The following is a 19,916-nucleotide window of genomic DNA, read 5'->3' on the forward strand; positions in this document are numbered from 1 at the left end:
ATTGAGCATATTGGGAGAAATTCAACATGAAGCAGGTAAGCAACTAAAGCTCATTGAAGCTGGAAAAACAGGAAGAGTACTTGGCATGCTGTGGTGCCCTTCCAGTGATGAACTTAGTTTTTCGACAACGATGAGTGAGGAAGTCCAAACACTAATTCGCACAGCTACGCACCCAACCATGAAGCAGGTTCCACGATGCGTGATAATGCTATTTGATCCATTATGCTTGCTCACACCGTTTATTATCCACGAAAAGATTTGTGGTTCAGGACCTGGGGCGAGAAGTTAGAGCATGGAACGAGCAAGTTCGCGACGAAGTTTATACAAGGTGGCAATTCATGTCACCAGAAGTACCATCTTTGGGCGGGGTCTGGAAACGCTTGGTACACTCAGTCAAAGCGGCTATGGGTGACGCATATGCCGAAGGAAAACTAGACGATGAGGGTCTGCAGACAATGGTCGTGGAGGTTGAATACATGGTAAACTCAAGGCCTCTGACGTATATACTTCTCGAGTTAGAAGAGACAGAATCGCTCACATCAAACTACTTTCTGATGCTGAGCACGAACGGGGTAAGAAGACCGGACAAAGAGGGGAAGATCTTAGCCCTAGAACAATCCAGCGAACTGTTCTGTCGGAAGATATTCGGAAGATCTTGGGACATCATTCAACGCCAATCAGGGGTATTTAAGCAACTTTGGCTAACCGAATATCTGCCTGTAATTCGTCGACAAGGAAAATGGTTCAGTGAAACACGAGAGCTGAAACTGGCGATTTGGTAATGGTAGCAGACCTAACGAAGCGTGGCGGATGGGAACGAGGGAGAATCGTCCGCACAATCCAATATCCAGATGGCCGCAGCCGGCGAGCGGTTATGAAGATCGGAACAAAGACCCTGGTTCGACCGGTGTCACGGCTGGCCTTGCTCGACGTAAGAGAGAAGAGTGAAGTTCCGGAGGACTCCAGACTACACCCGGGGGAGACTGTCGCAGCAGAAATCAACGAACTGGCCACCCTGCGTTAACATCGTTCCTGAAGGGCGATCGGCGGAAGTCGAAGCGTCGCTACCCAAAACTTCCGATAAAATATATCATTCGTTCTCTTTTCTATAAAACGCTCGTGCAGTAAAGACGTGTTTTCAGTGATTCGCTCCATTTGAGTTACCTTAAAATTATATTAAATAAATACTTAAAATTAGTTGACTTAAAGCTAGAAGTGCAAAAGTGAAACTTAACTAGAGACTTAAACTACCTAAAGGTAAAAATTACGAAGATACTTACGATTTAAAATATAAACTAAATTAAAACTATGTACAAAACAGGATCCCACGTGGCGTGGCTAAAGATAAAACTCATGACTATTGGCAACCTAAAAGAAAACTAAAATGTAAGTCTTATACTAAACTTAGAATTATCAAAACTTAAACTAATTTAGAACTAAAATTTTGTACAGATTTGAAGCATCAACTTGTAATACACACGAAAGTTATCAATATAGTGGAACCTTCTATGGGATTGACAGTTCTTAATATCAGACGGAAGATGATTCCATAAATTGATTAGAAAAAAAAATTAAAGGTAACAGAAATAGGTCGAAACCAATTCAAATCACTTCTGGTGTCCCTCAAGACTCTCATTTGGGACCTCTTCTTTTTATTTTGTATTTAAACGATACCAATAATTGAAGAAGTGCCCAAGAAAACGCTAATTCTAATATATACGCTCAAAATTTCAAGCCATCAAAGAGGACGAATTACTCACTTTGATCAATTGTGGATTATTTCTTGTAACATTAACATTCCATAAGACAAGTTTAAAAGCAAACATGCAAGTTAAACATTGTAATGTACAATAATGGATATAATCTTCAATTTTGTTAACGTTTCAGATTAGAAACATGTCAAATTGTTAGTGAAGCTAAAATTTCGGTTAACGGTGCCCAGCAGTGTATCACCCTGCTAATTGGACACTCAAAAACTCTGATGACTCGATAAACCGGATCTTGTTAATTTGAAATTTCATGTTAAAAAGCGTTGTCCGGAGTGGTTTACTCATACTGACATTAGTCAATATCGGATTATCGAGTTCAAATTCGTCGAATTCGTCAAATTTCTGTTGAATTAACGGAGTGGTACTGTAATGCCCAAATTTTTGACAAACAACTGAAAGAAAAAATGGCATATGTTTTGAGTTAGGCCATCGCAAATTATTTTTAAAGTTTTTGTCACCCCCAGGTGTGTTTAATTTATCATATCAAACTGCATCACTGCACTAAAAATGCACCGTTTAAGCTAAAACTCACCTCACACACGCACGCAACCTGTTCCTGGGTAAATCCAAAACTAGGCATCGACTCTCGATCGTTACTATTTACATTTCCATTTTGCCCCAGAAGATCAAGATCGTTATCATTGTTGTTGTTATTATTATTATTGTTGTTGTTACTCAATCCTCCCACTCCACCGTTCCCGCCAGCAGCCATCGTCGCCAGAACCGCCGCACTGCCGCCGCCCTGTGGGCTAAAATTAGGGGGCGTTTGTTTGCTGGCCGCCGACAGCTCGTAGTAATCACTGCCCGAATGCTGCAACATTGTTGTCTGCCGTTCCTCCGTTTGCCTTAACCTAACTAAACCGATTGACTACCAATGCCACTGGATTAAAAACTAATTACTTTGCACTAGACTATTGCTCACACTTTCACAAAATCTGTCACCACACGTCACACGTCGTCGCGGGGCAAAACGTGCAATCGTTGCGCAAGCCGTTCACCTTTCCGAAACCAGATGACACATTCTGAAATTTCACACTCAAAGCTAGAAAATTGTTTCGCTAAAAAGTGTTTACATATCCACAGGCCGCAACAGCAGCAGCGGTCCGAAATTCTCCCGTCAGCGCGGCGTACGCTAAAAATAGCACGGCTCTTTTTCCGAACCGCCGCGATCTCTTCTGCCGCACGAAGGTCTGGCCCACTCTGTTGATCAACAAAATATTCTGTCACAAGATCTGTCGTATTGTACCACGTCGTTCTCGCCGAATCGCAAGACCGCCGTTGCCGAATTAATCAACGGATCCCGCAACTTTTACTTGATCCGTCGGATTGCACATTGCACACGTTATTAAGTGTGCGAAGCACGGCGAAACAATTCCATCAATTTTACCGGTTATCCCACCGAAAAGCACAGCACAAAAGATGCATTCACGAAACCAACCGCACTCGCAATTACTTCCGACTGTCACGAACGATCGTCTCCAACTGAGATCCTGCCTGACGGCTGATCTTCACCGTTCACCGTTGTTGTGTGAGTCCTCCGCGTATCAGTCACTCACTAATACGAACGCGATGTGGAGTGGGATTTCGCAGTGGTTGTGAAAGCCGTGAAGTAGCGACACTCACTTGCTTCATGCGACGCATGCTTTGTAAACGACGATGGGTGTGGCTTTCGTAATGGGGAGGAGTTTGCACAAAAGAAAAAGATGTTTTCTCGATTTTTTATTGCACGCAATTAAACGGCGTGCCGTTTGTGCTTTGATGCTGGTTGGTTGCTTTGCCGTGTGCTTTCGCTGGATAATGGTTGTTATACCTATGTACACCTGTCATATGCTTTTTCAATCTTACTTACGTGTGTCTCTTTTAGTTGATTTGTCAAACAAACAAAAAGAAAATAAGCAGCATTCGCGGATGAAACGCGTACGCCACTGTAAAAATTGTAGTGCCAAAGTAACGGCCAATACAGAGAGAGAATTATATCAGTATTTTAGTAAAGATTTCCTGGTGAAATTTTAGCGTTAAGGAGCAAAATATGAATGCGATCAAACTTATGACTATTTTTTCTTGAAAGTACACACAAAAAAGCTCAAATTTGGATTTCATGTATGAAGTTTTTTGTTATCTGGTCGAGCGCCAGGTAAGAAATGATCTAAATTTTCATCATTCATTTCATCAAATTTATTATAATACCTAAAGAAAGCATGTAAATTACTTGCAGAAAATTTTTGAGACCAATCATTTTGTTACAGATGTCCTTGTTCTTTAAAACTTTCGAAATAATTTTTATGTGAATTCTTGTTGTTGAAAGAAGATAACTCCTGAACGCATGGTCCGATTGTTGAATGAAATGAAATTAATGAATACCAATCCTCAGTTCGTTGCTCTCCTACGAGACGCCAGATTCGAACCCAATTTTCACACTTAAGACGGTGAAAAACACCCCCTTTTTCTCCAGTCTTGCAAGGAAGATACCGTAGTCAACCCGATCAAACGCTGCTTTACTGTCCGCTGCTACAGTGCAATTTGCGCTGCTTCATTCATGTTGCGCAGACAATCAATGAGATTCATGAAAACTTAACATTTTGAGAAAAGGCCATGCTGGTTTGGCGAGATGTAGTGTTGACAGCTAGCGATCAAAGCGTCGTTCGCAATTAACGTATGAGCTATGGAAAATCATGGACGAGAACGGCTTTCTCAGGAAGATTGACTAATTAAATCTACGATGGATGGTACATAGTAATATGTGCGGATTTCGTGTTGATTGTCAAGATCATCCGAAACTCACATAGGGCTTCGTAAAGGTGATGGTCTCTCATGCCATGCCTGCTCAACATAGTTCTACAAATTATCATGTGGCGGTAACTGAACAGACTAAAGTGCGAAGCAGAGAAGATTGAATTAAAGCCAAATATGTCCAACCACAAAAAATTGGCTCACTGGGGACAGCTGACACCAGCCAAGAAATTCGGAGTAGTATTATCAGCTAAAACCCTTACTATGGGCTTCACAAGCAACTATGGTCGAACAGATTAAGCCCTTGTAAAAAAAATTGCCCTAATTTATTGCCCTCAGTTAACTTCAAGGTACAAAGCTGATCCTACAAACCTGTCATCGTATGTTCGTATCTCGGATGGCCGGTGCAGACAGAGTCAGTAGGATCATTGCACCAGTCCCGTAATTATTGTCCTGTACAAGGTTAGTCAAGAGTGGTTTTCTCATGTTCAAATTTGTTTATCACCCCCGCTGGGTTACCCTTGACGATAACCGAAATGGTTGCTAACGCGCACTTCTGTTCTACAAACTGTGAAAACTAGATCACTTATTTTAACTCACCTTGGTCCTGCACTCTAACAGCCGGCTGCGAAGTCTGTCGATAAAGAAGGGTCAAGTCTTAGAAAGACGTTTAAGCTCAAAGATTTGCTTTGCTTTTACAAAATTTATCTTGTACAGGACACTCAGCAGACCACCTGCAAGTGGCGTGCCCAAGCTGAGAAACACTTCTCTGTTCTCTGTAAAATTTGATGTCAAAAAATAATTCCTGTAACCCTGAAGTCCATAGTTTTTGATTTCACTGGTAACTATTTTTGCTATAAATAAGTCAATTGCGTAAAAATAGTTCCAGTTAATTTCAGTTTCAATTCCAGTTATAAACTAAATTGCAAGTTCAAATTCAATTCCAATTTCATGCTCAATTTCAACACCACCTTCATATTTAATTTAAAATCAATTCGAAACACAATTTAAAGGGCAATTTAAATCCAATTTATATTCAATTTTAATTTTTAACCGCCCAGTTAACTTCAATGGTATGATACTAGTCTAACATCTAGTCGTTGTATGTTCAAATGTCGGCTGAGCGGTGTCAGTAAGATTGTGGCACTAGCCCCGTAATTGTCCTGTACACTAAGAGCTAGCTGCGAAGTCTGTCGACAAAGAAGGGTCAAATCTTAAAAGAACGTTTAAATCCAAGGCTCATATTCAATTTTAATTCGTACTTTAAGCTCAATTTCATGTCCATTGCTAAGTCTATTTTAAGTCGGGTTACAATTACGATTTTAAGTCCAACTTCTAGTATAATTTTAGGTCCAATTTCAAATCCAATTTCAAGTCTAGTTTCAAGTCCAATAATTTAAAACCAAAGTATTTCCATTTTTAAGTCCAACTCCAAGCAAAGTGATTGTAATTCCAAAAAACAGTCGGAAAATTAAGTTCTGTACATGGATATTTTTGAAAAAAAAATTCTAGCTCAATTTTTTTTTATAGTGGTTTGAACCCAAAGGGTTATTCACCATGTTCGTCAATTTCTAATCTTTTAGTGATAACATTTTTTATTGTTCCTGGGTTATATGTAGCTGGAAAACTAGGTTTTCCTGAATTTTACCAAATTCAAAAATTCATAGCTCATGAATCAAACCACGCAGAGCTTACAGTTTCTTATGAAAATGTTATTATATTTTCTTAACATATTCACATATGAAATACCGGTGGATCTAGAGGTAGTCCGTCTCTTGCTGCTCTCCAAAAAAAGAAGTAAAAAAGAAAAATGAGACATAAGGAGGAAAAACGGAAAAGATCACGAAAGAACCCGAGACAAAACCTGGAAAACGAGTTAGAAAAAGAGATAAAATGCGAGAGAGAAAAGAATAAAGATTGGCTTAAAAGAAAAACGTTAAAATAAGGATAAACTGGACAAAAAATGAGGAAAAACAAAATAGAAAAGAGGAACATACGGATGTATAAGAATAGAGAAACAAGACCAAAAAGAGAAAAACCGATAAAGAAAAGATAATAGAAAGATAAGAAAAAATGTAAACAAAAAACGCGGTATAGAAGAACCGATCATAGCAGAGAAGGAGAAAAAGTAGGACATATTAAAAGGAAGAACAAAACAGACGACCAAAAAACGAACGAAAAACGTTACTCCGTTATAAAAGTAAAAAACCAAAGACAAAACCAAGAACCGAAAAAAAAAGAAAGAGGTTCAAATGGGATATAAAATGACAAAAAACGGGGCAGAAAAAGAGGAGAAACAGGTCTGAAAATAGGGAAATCGAAAGATGAAAATCAAAAAAACGGAGCAGTATAATTTCAGAACTCAGGAAAAGGTGAAAATCGGGATAGGAAAACAAGAAAACAGGAACAGAAAAAGAGGAAATTGCTGGTAAAAAAAGAAAAAAAACGACAAAAAAAGGGAAAACGAGAATACGAAAGGAGAATTCGAAAAGGGAATACGACACAGAAAACAAGAAAAACCAAAAGGGAAACAAAGAATAACTAGAGAGACAAACGAAAACCGATATATGAAACGAGAAAAACTGGAAAAAAAGGTCAATAGAGATATCATAGGAGAAATATGAGAAAAAACGAGTAAATGGAACAAAAAGAGAAGCAAAGAATAACAGTAAAAACTAAAGAAACAGAGAAAACGGAAGAGAAAAAGACGAAAACCGGAAGATAAAAAAGACAAACGAAGAGGAAAAGGTCAGGGGGAGCCTAAAAGGTCAGGAAGGAGGCAGAAAAGACGCGGAAAATTGCACAGACGTAAACGTAAAATGAGAAGGAAATGAGATAAAAAAAATTAGAAAAATACGAAAACTGGAAACAAAAAAGGGGAAAAAATAAAGGTCTGAAAACGAGAAGAAAAATAACTAAAAAACGGTGAAAATCATGATGACAAACAAGGCTGGAAAAAATAAAAAATGAAACAGGTATTAAAGAATAAGGTAATAATGAAACAGAAAGCACGAGACAGAAATAAAGGAAAATGGAAGAAAAAGTGGAAAAACGAATAAAAAGTGAGAGCAAAAACCATTTTAGGGAGTTTTAGGGAGTAACTGGTTCTTGTTCCAGCTTGCCTTCAAGGTTAGCAATGAACAGTTCATACAGCAACGATGATAATGAATTGCCCATTGGTGCACCTTTCAACTGTATGAAGTAGTTTCCCTCTAAATGTGAAAAATGTGATTCTTTAATTTCAAACCTGGACAATGCTCGAGGAGGATTAACGAGCACTCATAGTGTTTGAGAGACGAGTGCTGAGAAACTTTTTCGGCGGCGTACAAGAGAACGGAGTATGAACCGTAAACCCACGCAGCACTACGGCGAACCCAGTATTCAAAAGGTGGCGCAAACTCATCAATCCAGTTCCAGAACCAGAAAATCCAGAAGTGGGAAGGGCATGTTGCAAGAATGCCGGACAATTATCATGCGAAGATTATGTCTGCTTTAATTACAGTGAGCAAAAAGGCGGAGCGAGATCCGGTAGCGTGTAAACGGAATTAAAAAGCGACAGGCCACAACCGAGCTCATCGGAGAAGTCAGGACAATTGACTAACTAGACTATTTTGAGTAGATGCCGTTTTTATCAATTTACAGTCACGAGGAAATTGTAGAATGGTGCCCCTAATCTCAAAGGCCCAGTGAGCTCTTCAGCGACGATATTGTGTATACACTTATATATACTTGCTTACAAAAGCGAGCTAGAAGACCCCCTCACCATGTTCGAGCACAGGTCCAAGGTGACTGTAGGCCAATGGCTAGAATAGCTCGACTATGCATCCGGGGAAGGGTCCTCCCAATTAGCCTCGAAGTACGATGCTGGTCTAAACAGCCAGTATTTCTGTAAGTATAAGGCCATGAATATTTTCAGCTGAATATGAAATTCGGCCATTTGTAATTCGGCCATTTGTGATTCGGCCATTGGATCTATTCCGCCATTCAATATTTCGACCATTTGTGTTTCGGTTATTTGTAGGCAATCCACAACGCTTTTTAAAGGTTTTCTCGTTGGAATATTTCAGGGTCCTTGGTTCCAGAAGTTACGAAACCCACACTTTCCAGCCACACTGCACATTGCTTGCCAAATCAGGAACTTTGTCGGAAACTTAAACTACTTTTTATTTTGCAGTCCTTGGTGACACTCTGTCGATCGATTGAGGAATAAAAGGCTAAACAGAATGTTGCGTCAATGCGTCCGTCTGCCTACCTGGGTTTACTGTCACATTGACGCTGACGGATGTGTTGATGCAGCATTATTCTGTTCGTGCCTTAAAATACTTGCCCAGAAATTTGTCCGAAAACGGTCTCGTAATACGGTTCATCATTCATTTCAGCAGCGAATTCTCGTAGAGCTTCTTGTATCCAGATATTGCTTCACGTTACGGTCCGGTACAATTTGTTCCGTAAAACTTTTCTAACTCCCTTTGCCTTCCCTTTGCTTTGCATCCTGCTTACAGAATTACGAAACACCCACACTCAGAATGACAGCTTCGGGTTTCGTTTGTGAAGATCAACGACTTTCGGAAGAGTTTTTAGGAACAGCACGAGCGGATAGTCGGGGTTCGGGGACTTTCATTACTAGCGTACAGAATCGATTCACGACGCGCTTATTCCGGTCACGCCATGATGTAAACAAATAAACTTATCCTGACAGCAAATGCCTGCTATGTTCCTAAACCAACATTTTTTGTTACATATTTTGTGTATTCGAATTTTTTCAATTATTACCTTTTATTTCAGGAAAAATCGATTAAATGGATATTCGATTTTCAATTGCCATTCTACTTCTTTGACTTTATTAAATGATTTCATAATTTTGTAATTTCATGAGTTCCCGATTTCATAATTTCCTGTTTCCTGTTGTTTTCCTGATTTCATAATTTCCTGTATTCACGAGATTTAATTTATCGAGATTTGCTGATTTTCTTATGATTTCACAATCCTATTTCATGATTTCAATTTCGCCATTTCACGTTTCTATGATTCCGTGAATTCATTGTTCCATGATATAATCATTTAAAGGATTTTGAAAAGCAGAAAATATCGGGTAATTACATATTTAGTTCATTTTTTAACTCGATTTGGAGTCGCTTCTGTTCAATCGAACAGACGCTCGGCCTAAAAGGCATCGTGATAAACGTCAAAGAAAGCCAAACGTAATTCAGATAATTCCAAAATATGTTTTATATATTTTGAGCTTCTCATTAACCTAGAACATTTATATTATTTATTATATACCTTTCACTCTCTACCATCACCGGGGACGTAGCAACCCCCGTAGCTGTAGCTATCTCACTGTTCTGAGTCCCATTTAATATGATTTTACTGCATTCTCTTTCGCTATCGCTTATCATATGGCTTATTGTGTTCCGATATATATATAGATTTGTGTGGCGGAAATTTGAACCTTTGAACTGATACATTTTTTTCTGTATTCCTGAACGAACAACCAAAAAACGCTTCTATTGCATTTTCATCCACTACTATTGTAGAGTAACCGTTATTGCGCAAAGTTTCTGTTGCGCTTAAAATTTGTGTTTTTGAACGGTTGCATGGCTATTTCATATTCGATATCGTTACTTACTTGTGTACAATTTTCGGCGCATTTTTTTTACAAACAAAACGTGTTTCCAGTTCCTGTTTAAATTGTTTTTGTCTTTTTTGTTTTGTTTCTTGATAAAAAATAACTTCTTTCCACTACGGCGGTTTGACTTCGTCTAAATGCATTTTATAGCAGCATGAGTTTCATACTAAAAAAAGTAATCACATTCGTCGCGTACCCAAGTTCTGTTCTAAACATTCCCTATGGTATCATTGTGCCTTCTGGTAACTTCGCTGTCGCCTTAAACTTAAAACGTTACGATCTGATAATATCTACTTTAGAAATAGTTAGAAATAAGTGTAGCGTTTTAATCTTATCAGTAAGTAGCTTTGAATTTGATTCAGTTATTGAGTTAATATTTTAAAGTACTTCATTATTACAGTATGTTTTTTTAAAATCGTTTCTTTTACTGTCTCCGCATAATGCTGCGCATAATTTTGGAGGTTTTGGTTTTTTCCACTTCAAAAGCACTCAAAGTGCTTCTCCGGTCCCTAGAACGTTACTGGATATTTCTGTAGCTTTCTTTCTGGTTGCCTTCATATGAAAAAACCGTTTTCATCCATTTTCGTTCGAACTATACAAATCTAATTCTCGCTTTACTATCGTGCAAGACCCTTAAGGACTCCTCAAGAAGCATCAGTTTTCAACCTCACGAAACAAGAATGATTAAAAAACGATGTAAAAAATACTGAACCTAATCATATGCCTTATTATGATCTCATATCTTGATTCCTGTACAATCACCGCTCCGTAGTTTTCTGTTACGCATGAAAACTCAGGACATACAGTCGGAAACTGATACCTCTGGAGTGAGGTTATAGCTTTTTCGAAAATGACATACAATCCTGCCGGCCTCCCCATCGTGCTTTCTGGACTAGTAACAGGTGCGCTCTTGCTTCTGCGGATAACTGCTGTGATGATGATTCGGATGGTAGTAATAGTACTGCTGCTATTTGGCCGAATGCGAACGTTTCTCGTAGCTCAAGTCATGTTTGTCCATGTCGGAATCGGGCAGGTTTGTCATGTGTGTTCGGTCGCTGCGGGCCGTGTTGCGATCGTTCGAACCCAGCTTGGTGGAAACTTCCGACGGCGGGCCGGAGTCCGTGGTTACGTGCTTCTGCAGGGCGGATACGAAATTCTGTAATGATGTTTTGAAGGACAATTACCGTAAGCCCGTACAAGCGTCTCAAATTTTTACTACTTGCGAAATTATGTCGCCTCGGGCCGTCCGAACCTGGTACAGATAGCGATACTTTCGCTGACGAGCTTCCTCGCGAGTTTCTCGAGTACGCGATCCCGGTCGTCCCTTGTAGTGGCGTCGTCTTCGATGCATCATCTGTCGTCGGTGATCGATTTTCCAGGCAGTTACGAAGCATTGCACCAGCACTCCTAGTACCGAAGAAATCGGCCAACAGCATAGGATGACTCCGCCCCAACAGGGCGGAGGTGTCGGATCAGGTTTTATGTTGAGTATCTGAAAAGTTCGAAATATTTGCTTAAGAATGTTGTTTGTTTAAACTGCCAGCCTTTTAATACCCAATCTAAAGTATTTAGCCCATGCATGAAGAAATCGATTGAGCACAGTATCATAGCCGATCCGAGGATACTGGATGCGATGATTGACATCAGTTTAGGGCAGAATAGAGTGATAATTGCACAGATGATTGCTCCACCCACGACCGACACAAGAAGCTCATTCTCCTGAAATTCATTTAAAAAAAATGGATTATTTTCAACACACTAACCAGCATACCAGTCGGAACGTACTCCAAAGATGTAGTGAGGTAGTGTGGCAATACAGGCTGCAATGGTTGCACCCGCTATCAGCGCTCCAGCCGATGCTCCAATCAGGGTGGACGAGATGGGATGTGTGGAACCCAATATTGCACCGAACAGTCCGGCAACGACGGCCAGCGCTGTAATGTTGCAACATTATTTCAGCCATAGTACTGAGAAACTTGACAACAAAAATATATTTTTGAAAATTTACCTGGGGCGGCCAAATTACCGAATTCTGTAATGTTTTTGCTTTGAAGCAGTATGATGCAACCGGCGCCTGCAGCAAGCCCTGTCAGAAATCCTATAGCCCGCAGACAGCGATATCCTAGACGGGAGGAATACAAACAGTCGTAATTATTATTTGAAATTATTATTATTAATTTAAAGTAGTTAAAAGAGTTTCTTCCTTTTCGACGTAGAACAACGTCTTTGATTTCTATATAGGGGTGCACTTTAGAAAACCAAAAGTTTCCCTATCAAACTTTTAAATAATTGAAAAATGTTAGGCATTGTCTTACTAAAAATTCACGCTCTGTGATTGGTCGGAATAAGTAGTGTTGATTTCCAAACCTATTTTTCGGTCTTTTGTATCTATATAAGACTGAAAGAATTGATTCAAAACTGATGTCTTATATGAAAAAGGGGTTGACGCAATATTCATCCATGTGACCTGATGCAGCAATTTTCAAAGTGAGGAAGAATTAGCTACTGTCTGATCAGAAAAGGTTTAGTCGTTTAATATGTTGCCTTAACCTATTTCCTCCCAGCGTTGCGAAAGCGTAGAGAAGGCTAGGTGTGAGATATCAACTTGGACCCTAAAAAACGAAGAATGATGGGGAAAAAATCTAATCGACCTGTTTTTGCTAAAAGTTTAGATTTTACATATGACAAAATTACAGCCCACAGTAGTCAAACTTTGCAAAAACGCGGACGTTAGCAATTGGGTAAAAAATGCGTAATTTTTCAAGGGTGATGTCTTCAGAGAAGTTTAATAATAAAATATAGCGCAGCTTTCTGCACTATTAGGGTGACCGTGAATTCACTTGCAGGGATGCCACATATAATTCTGTGTTTTTTGTTGGAAAAATCTGACAAGCTGTACGGCAAGGAAAAATATCTGTGCAAAAATCTGTCTAATGCAAAACAATGAGAGTGAAAGAGATAGAGAGTCATTTTGCTGACTATTTCCGTCTCTTTCACTCTCATGTAAAAGCTCAAAAATCTGTTTAATCTGTGTAATTTGGCGAAAATCTGCATTCTGTGCATATAGATTCTGTACAGGAGATTTCTTTCAAATATCTGTTAAACACAGAATAATCTGTGCATGTGGCAACCCTGTTCACCTGTTAGGGTGATACGAACTTTTGCTTATTTAAATTTTTTTCTTCAAAAAGTTGCAGAACATAATAAAATAAGCAACTTTGCTGAATGCATTAACTATCTATCTCTTACCAGTTGCGATATATAATGATGTGTTTAAAAAAAGCGCTTGAAAATCAATTATGCTCAATAACTTTGCACACGATTTTTTTACTGCTTTCGAGTATTCTACAAAGTTATTCAGTATGCTGAAATACACATTTTCTCTGAAGACTGTTTGTTGCTAGGACGCATATTCAATAAGTTATAAAATAAATGAAAAAAAAATTGCACTATGCAAAAAAAATTTCTATTTCGGGCAGCTTCGCCCAAACCAGACAACCATTAAGTGAAAGTACTATATTTTTTCTATAAAAAAATATTTCCATCAGGAGCACTCCAAAGGAATCTCAGAAAAATCAATTGAAAAATGTGTTATTTTTTGATAAATTTTTTTATAACTCATTAAATATGCATCTTCGTGAAAAACAGTATTCAGAGAAAATATGTATTTTAGCATACGGAATAACTTTGTTGAACATTTGAAAGCAATAAAAAAATTTTGAGTAAACTTATTGAGCATAATTGATTTTTAAGTGCTCCTTTTTGGAACATCATTATATTTCGCAACCGGTAAGAGATAGATAGTTACTATATTCAGCAAAAATGCTATTTTAGTATATTCTGCAACTTGTTGAAGAAAAAAAAATTTTTTGAAATTATTCAAAAAAACAAAAGTTCGTATCACCCTAATAGGTGAATTCACGGTCACCCTAATAGTGCAGAAATATGCGCTATATTTTATTATTAAACTTCTCTGAAGACACCACCCTTGACAAATTACGCATTTTTTAACCCAATTGCTAATGTCCGCGTATTTTCAAAATTTGACCACTGTGCGCCGCAAGGACACCGGACGACCGTGTAGTTGAAACCGGCTTGCATGTGTCGAGACGCGCAACGAATTGGCGACAAGTAGCCCAGGACCGAGTACAATAGAGAGGAATTCTTTATACGGCAGGAGCCACCTACTTATATCTTGTAGGATTCCGAACTAGCGGCTTCCAAATAATTGGGGTTACGAGTTAATTTTTGTCCAGTGTGCAATGGAAGGGAAAACGAGACAAAGAAGAGCAGACTGGACAGAAAAAATATAAGGACGGAAAAGATAAAAGAAAACAAGGCCATTACAAATATTTTAAAAAGTTTTTGTCCCTCCGGTGTTGGGCCACTGAAGGGGGGGAGCGAAAAAAAAAACAAAGTGAATTTTTTAATCGAGCAAAAAAAATGTGGATTTTAGGCATTTTTATTTTAAGTTCAAACGTGAAAACCAAATCTATTCTTGCTTTTAATATATACGTTATTAATTTCCATGCAAAAATCTACGAAAAAAAGATTAAAACAAAAAATAATTTTTTTGACCGATTTTCGGAAATTCCGCTGTTTGAATTTCCATTTCTAGTTCATGCTAGAAGCGTTAACTCAACTCGTTTACTCATTTTTCAAGTTTTTCAGGTTGTAGAGGCTTTCAAAATGATTTGTAATTGCCTAAGATAAAAGAAGAAAAAAGAGAAGTAAAATGTAGATAAACTGAAAACAAAAGGAGAAAAAACGAAACAAAATAGGAAAAATAACGGGATAGAAAATTAGGAAAAGAAAATTGAAAAACAAAGTATACAATGGAAAGTAAAAATGAAAACTGAAGACAAAGAGGACAAAATGTAAAGCACAACATGTCATGAAAAAGAAAAACAAGAGGAACAGAAATGAAAAGTTGAAAAATAGCACAAGAAAACAAAATAAGAGAAAGAGGAAACAGTCGGCAGAAAAGAGTAAAACGAGAAAGAAAAGAAGAAAAACGAGATAAGTAAAGGGAAAACGGAACAGGAAAGAAAAAAAATATGATGGAAAAGGCGGGAAAACGGAAACGAAAAAGAGAGAAGGGGGAAACGTAACACAAAACCAAAGGGAAAAGAAGAATAGTGGAAGATAAAAAAGAAAATCGATAGAAGAAGACGAAAAAACGAAGTCAAAGGGGATATAAAAAAAGAAAGATAGGACAGAATAGGAACGGTAAATCGAACAAAAAAATAAAAAAAGAAAATCCAGAAAAACGGACCAAAGAAAAAGGTATACCTGAAGAGAAAAAGATGAAAAACGGGAGATAAAAAAAGATAGACGAAACACGAGGAGCAAAAACAGAAAAAAGAGTGTGAGGAAAGCAGTAAAATGGAGCATTTAAAAGAGGACAAACGTAATCGACCAAAAACGAGTAGAGGAAACACTTAAAATAGACGAAAACTAGAAACGAAAAGAGGACAAAAAAGAAAAGAAAAAAACAGAAAACAGGAGAGAAAATTACAAAAAGATGGGTGAAAAATAAAAGGAAAGTAGGACTGAAAATTAAAAAGAATGGGGCAGGAAACGAAGAAAAACGAAACAGTGAAACAGAAAACACGGAGCAGGTAAAAAGAAAAATGAGAAACGAGTGAAAAAGCGGACAAAAATAATACAATATGAGAGCAACTAAATGGTACAGAAAAGATGAAAAAAGGAACAAAAGTAAAAGAGGTAGACCGTGTGAGAGAGTAAGACGAAATATGTCAATCTTAAAATTTCAAATAAAATTTCGTGTCCATGTCTAATCTACAATTAGAACTTAGATCCAATTATAATTATAATCCAATTTTAGGTTCAATTTCAAGCATAATTTCAAATCTAATCGCGTGCCCAGTTTCAACTTTAATTTCATATCGAGATCCCAAAAAAAATCTTCAAATCCTCTTTTAAGTCTGATTATATGTCTAATTCCAAGTGAAACTTTCAGTATATCTTCGCTCTGTGATAGCTAATTATTCACTCCAAGTCTAGATTGTGTATAAAAACACGCATGCTGAATTTAGTTACTGGAGGCTGTCGTTAAGGTCAGACTTTCAATAAAGTGCACAACAATCCAAAAAAATTTTTTTATAATCATATATTGTCTTGTAAGGCATAAACGAAACATTATTTTTGACAAAATTGCGGCTTCTCAAGCATCAAAATTTGATGTTTTGATATAAGTTTTGTTTTTAAAATGTCCGTAAATTCGAAAATATTTATCTATGAAAAAACCCCAATCTTAGTTATTAGTAAATATACTTGATTCACATAATTTTTATTACGGTAGTATTTTCAGTAGACGAAAGGAATGGTAGAAGTAAGTAATAAAACAAAGATATGTTATAGTATCCCTAGGGCGGGACAAGACGTAAAAGTAAAACAGCTAAAAATTAGGTTCGCCGTTCGTTGCTTTTTATCAAACTACTAGCTGGCCCGACAAACTTCGTATTGCCACAAATTAACCTGTGTTGTACATAAATCATGAATCTCGGATGATCTTTGTCACAATCTCGAGTTTTGCAAGCCCCCCAGTGGAAGGCGCTTCCGACGGCGGGTCACCGGCAACACTCGCGACCGTCTCGTCCTGAATGATCTAGTGTTACTATAGATAGTTTTTGTGGTCTTGTATTGACTAATGTTTTATGGAAGAGTCTCGAATTTCTCGAGTTCGATTAGTTTTTGAGTTTCGCAAAAATTTCTGTTTTATTTGCATGAGAGTCCATATCCCCCTACCACAGGGGTGAGAGGTCTCTAACTATCGTAAAATAAATTCAAGACTCCAAAATCTCCCACATGCCAAATTTGGTTCCATTTGATTGATTAGTTCTCGAGATAAGAGGAAATTTGCATTTCATTTGTATGGAAGCCCACCCTCTTAAAGAGGAGATGGGCCATAACTCGCTTTCTAAAGAAGAGAGGGGTCTCAATTCACCATAGAAAAAAATCTTGCGTCCAAAACCACTTACATGTCAAATTTGGTTCCATTTGCTTGATTAGTTCTCGAGTTATGAGGAAATTTGTTTTTCATTTGTATAGGAGCCCCCCCCCTTAAAGTGGGAAATCCATAGAAAATATACCATAGAAAATATTCTTGCCTACAAAAACACCCACATGATAAATTTGGTTCCATTTGCTTGATTAGTTCTAGAGTTATGAGGAAATTTATATTTCGTTTGTATGAGAGCCCCCCCTCTTAAAGTGGAGAGGGGTTCTTATTCACCATAGAAAATATTCTTGCCCTCAAAAACTTTCACATGCCAAATTTTGTTCCATTTGCTTGATTAGTTCTTCAGTTATGAGGAAATTTGTATTTCATTTGTATAGGATCCCCCCCTCCTAAAATTTTTGTCTCCAAAAACACCCACATGCCAAATTTGGTTCCATTTGCTTAATTACTTCTCGAGTTGTGAGGAAAATTGTGTTTCTTTGGTACAGGAGCCCCCCCTCTTAAAGTGAGGAGGGGTCCTAATGTACTATAGAAAATATTCTTGCCCTAGAAAACTTTCACCTGCCAAATTTGGTTTCATTTGGTTGATTAGTTCTCGAGTTATGAGGAAATTTGTATGGAAGCCCCCCCTTTTAAAGAGGAGAAGAATTATAATTCCCCTTATAAAGAGGGGAGGGGTCTCAATTTACCATAGAATAAATTCTTGTCACCGAAAACACCCACATGCCAAATTTTGTTCTATTTGCTTGATTAGTTGTCGAGTTATACAGAAATTTGTGTTTCATTTGTATGGGAGCCCCCCCTCTTAGTGGGGGGAGGGGTTTCTAACCATCACTAGAACCTTTCCTGGCCCCAAAAAACCTCTAGATGCATACTTTCATGCCAATTGGTTCAGTAGTTTTCGATTCTATAAGGAACATACAGACAGACAGACAGAAATCCTTCTTTATAGGTATAGATAAGTCCATAATCTATGCCCGTGTACAAACATACATAAAATTATGGGACCGTTTGCCCCAAACTGTACGATAATTTTAAAAATTCCGTGTCGCTAAAATTTTCAAGAGATAAGAGGTAAATTTGCACTACCTACTATTGAATCACAACAATTCTTATGTCGTATGAAATTTGACTGAAAAAGTTGACTGTACTAAGCATTTTTTAACCACCAAAGAAATTATACCATACCTAGTAGCGTATATACGATGCCAAACACTGCAATCGTAGTCCACAGTAACACCGAAACCGTCGAATTTGCCGGAGTAGTTGAAGTACACAGTGGATTTTCCATGGCATTCTGAAAACGGAGAGCGTTCAAAACGTTTTATTGACATTTTCCTACAATCTCGCATAAAACAAATTACCTGTATGAGAAAGGGCCACACGATTGCGTGGTCATACCTAGTATCGATGGAAGCACTGGCACTGGCAGTAACATTACGCGGCAGATGCCGTTCATCCTCGGGGCGATAATGCATCCTTGTTTTGATATTCCCAAGGACGTTTCAATCAAAGCGAAACAGGTAGCTCAAGCCACACCAAGGTGCTTCAACTTGCTTTTCGCCTTGCTAGCGCACGTGCATTAGATGCAGAAAAGGTAGGACAAACAGTAAGCACTTGACGAGTTCAATGACTTAACCATTACTATTCATCGACAACACGTTTCAAATTACTTGCATCATTTTCGTAACCACTCTCAGAACCTTAGAGGTTCTCTTTTTCTCTTTGTCTCGCACAGTGCTTGTTTATTTTTCACATATTGCCATTATTGTACCACACACAAAAACACGACAAATTCGTGAAATCCTCTTAACTGTTTCCGTTAACTGTGTATGTGGGTGTAACCAAAGTTTTTCCGCCTTTTACTTACACAAAACAATCAGCCCACATCACAGCCAGTGTATTTTTATGGTGCAAAACGTGACTGCATTGACCTGGGTCAGCGAGTGGCATTGGGGGTGGCGATGGAGGCGGGTGATAGTCCACATTATTTTGACGCCACTTTTTCCTTCGCATAAAATCGACGAAGAACAGCTGCAGGCATTAATCGCAGCAAACTTTACTCCGAACGGCTTTCACAGGATGACAGCAGCTCACGTCGTGACGTCGGGTGGAAAGGAAAAATCGATTTTCCTTCCTTCTGCACCCGCAAACACACGAACACACCCCCAAAGGGGCTACGGAAGGACTATTATTTTGGCAGAACGCTACCTTCACTACGCAGATTCTTTTGTTCGCAGACGTTTGTTATGGCTATTGTTGGCAGTTACAGCGAGAGTAATTTTTCAATTAACTGAATAAATTTCGAAAATTTCTTGTATCCGCTACTTCACTTAGCTATTCAACTAAATAACCGGAAGACATTTTTCAAACTAATGTGTCGCCTATTCTTCAATAAAAGATTCTTTTCACACTATGATATTTTTTAATCATTTTCTTTACTTTTTGGCAAACTTCTTTTCTTTTCGAATGGACGGCTGAACTTAATATTTAAGTCAAACTATAGATTTTTTACATTAAAGTATGCATCTCAAAACTTAACAACTGATATAAACACGTTCACTTATTGGCCAGGAACTGTTTTTTTTCTTCTTTTCGCACTACGTCAGATGAAAATATTTTCTCTTTAGTAACTGCTAATGCAGTAGCACCATTGTTTCTCAAGCGATCCTTGATAGTAGGTAATAGGTCACACAGAAATACAAACTGGAAGCTGTACTTTTTTCCTGATAAACTCAACCACTGATTGTGCCATGCCCTATTATAGGCTGGGGTGAAAAATGTCCTGTCCTCGCTTTCTTTC

General features: G+C 38.1%; 2 protein-coding genes across 2 annotated transcripts in view; both read right to left on the reverse strand.

The window, feature by feature from the left end:
* The window catches only part of LOC128737101 (homeobox protein six1b), a 69,860-nt gene extending 67,271 nt beyond the window's left edge, over positions 1-2,589 (reverse strand). The window contains exon 1 of the mRNA XM_053831665.1: positions 2,302-2,589. Coding sequence (XP_053687640.1) covers positions 2,302-2,589 — 288 coding nt within the window. The remainder of the gene's footprint in view (positions 1-2,301) is intronic.
* An 8,506-nt stretch (positions 2,590-11,095) lies between these two features.
* Positions 11,096-18,591, reverse strand: LOC128735285 (transmembrane protein 198). The gene is made up of 7 exons (XM_053829776.1): positions 18,478-18,591; positions 18,302-18,410; positions 12,137-12,250; positions 11,914-12,062; positions 11,683-11,847; positions 11,348-11,620; positions 11,096-11,284 (listed from the first exon to the last, which is right to left on the reverse strand). The coding sequence occupies exons 1-7, from the start codon at positions 18,589-18,591 to the stop codon at positions 11,096-11,098; spliced, it is 1,113 nt and encodes a 370-aa protein (XP_053685751.1).
* Between the last annotated feature and the right edge of the window lie 1,325 nt (positions 18,592-19,916).

Source organism: Sabethes cyaneus, chromosome 2 (genome assembly GCF_943734655.1).
Source record: "Sabethes cyaneus chromosome 2, idSabCyanKW18_F2, whole genome shotgun sequence".
NCBI classification, from domain to species: domain Eukaryota; kingdom Metazoa; phylum Arthropoda; class Insecta; order Diptera; family Culicidae; genus Sabethes; species Sabethes cyaneus.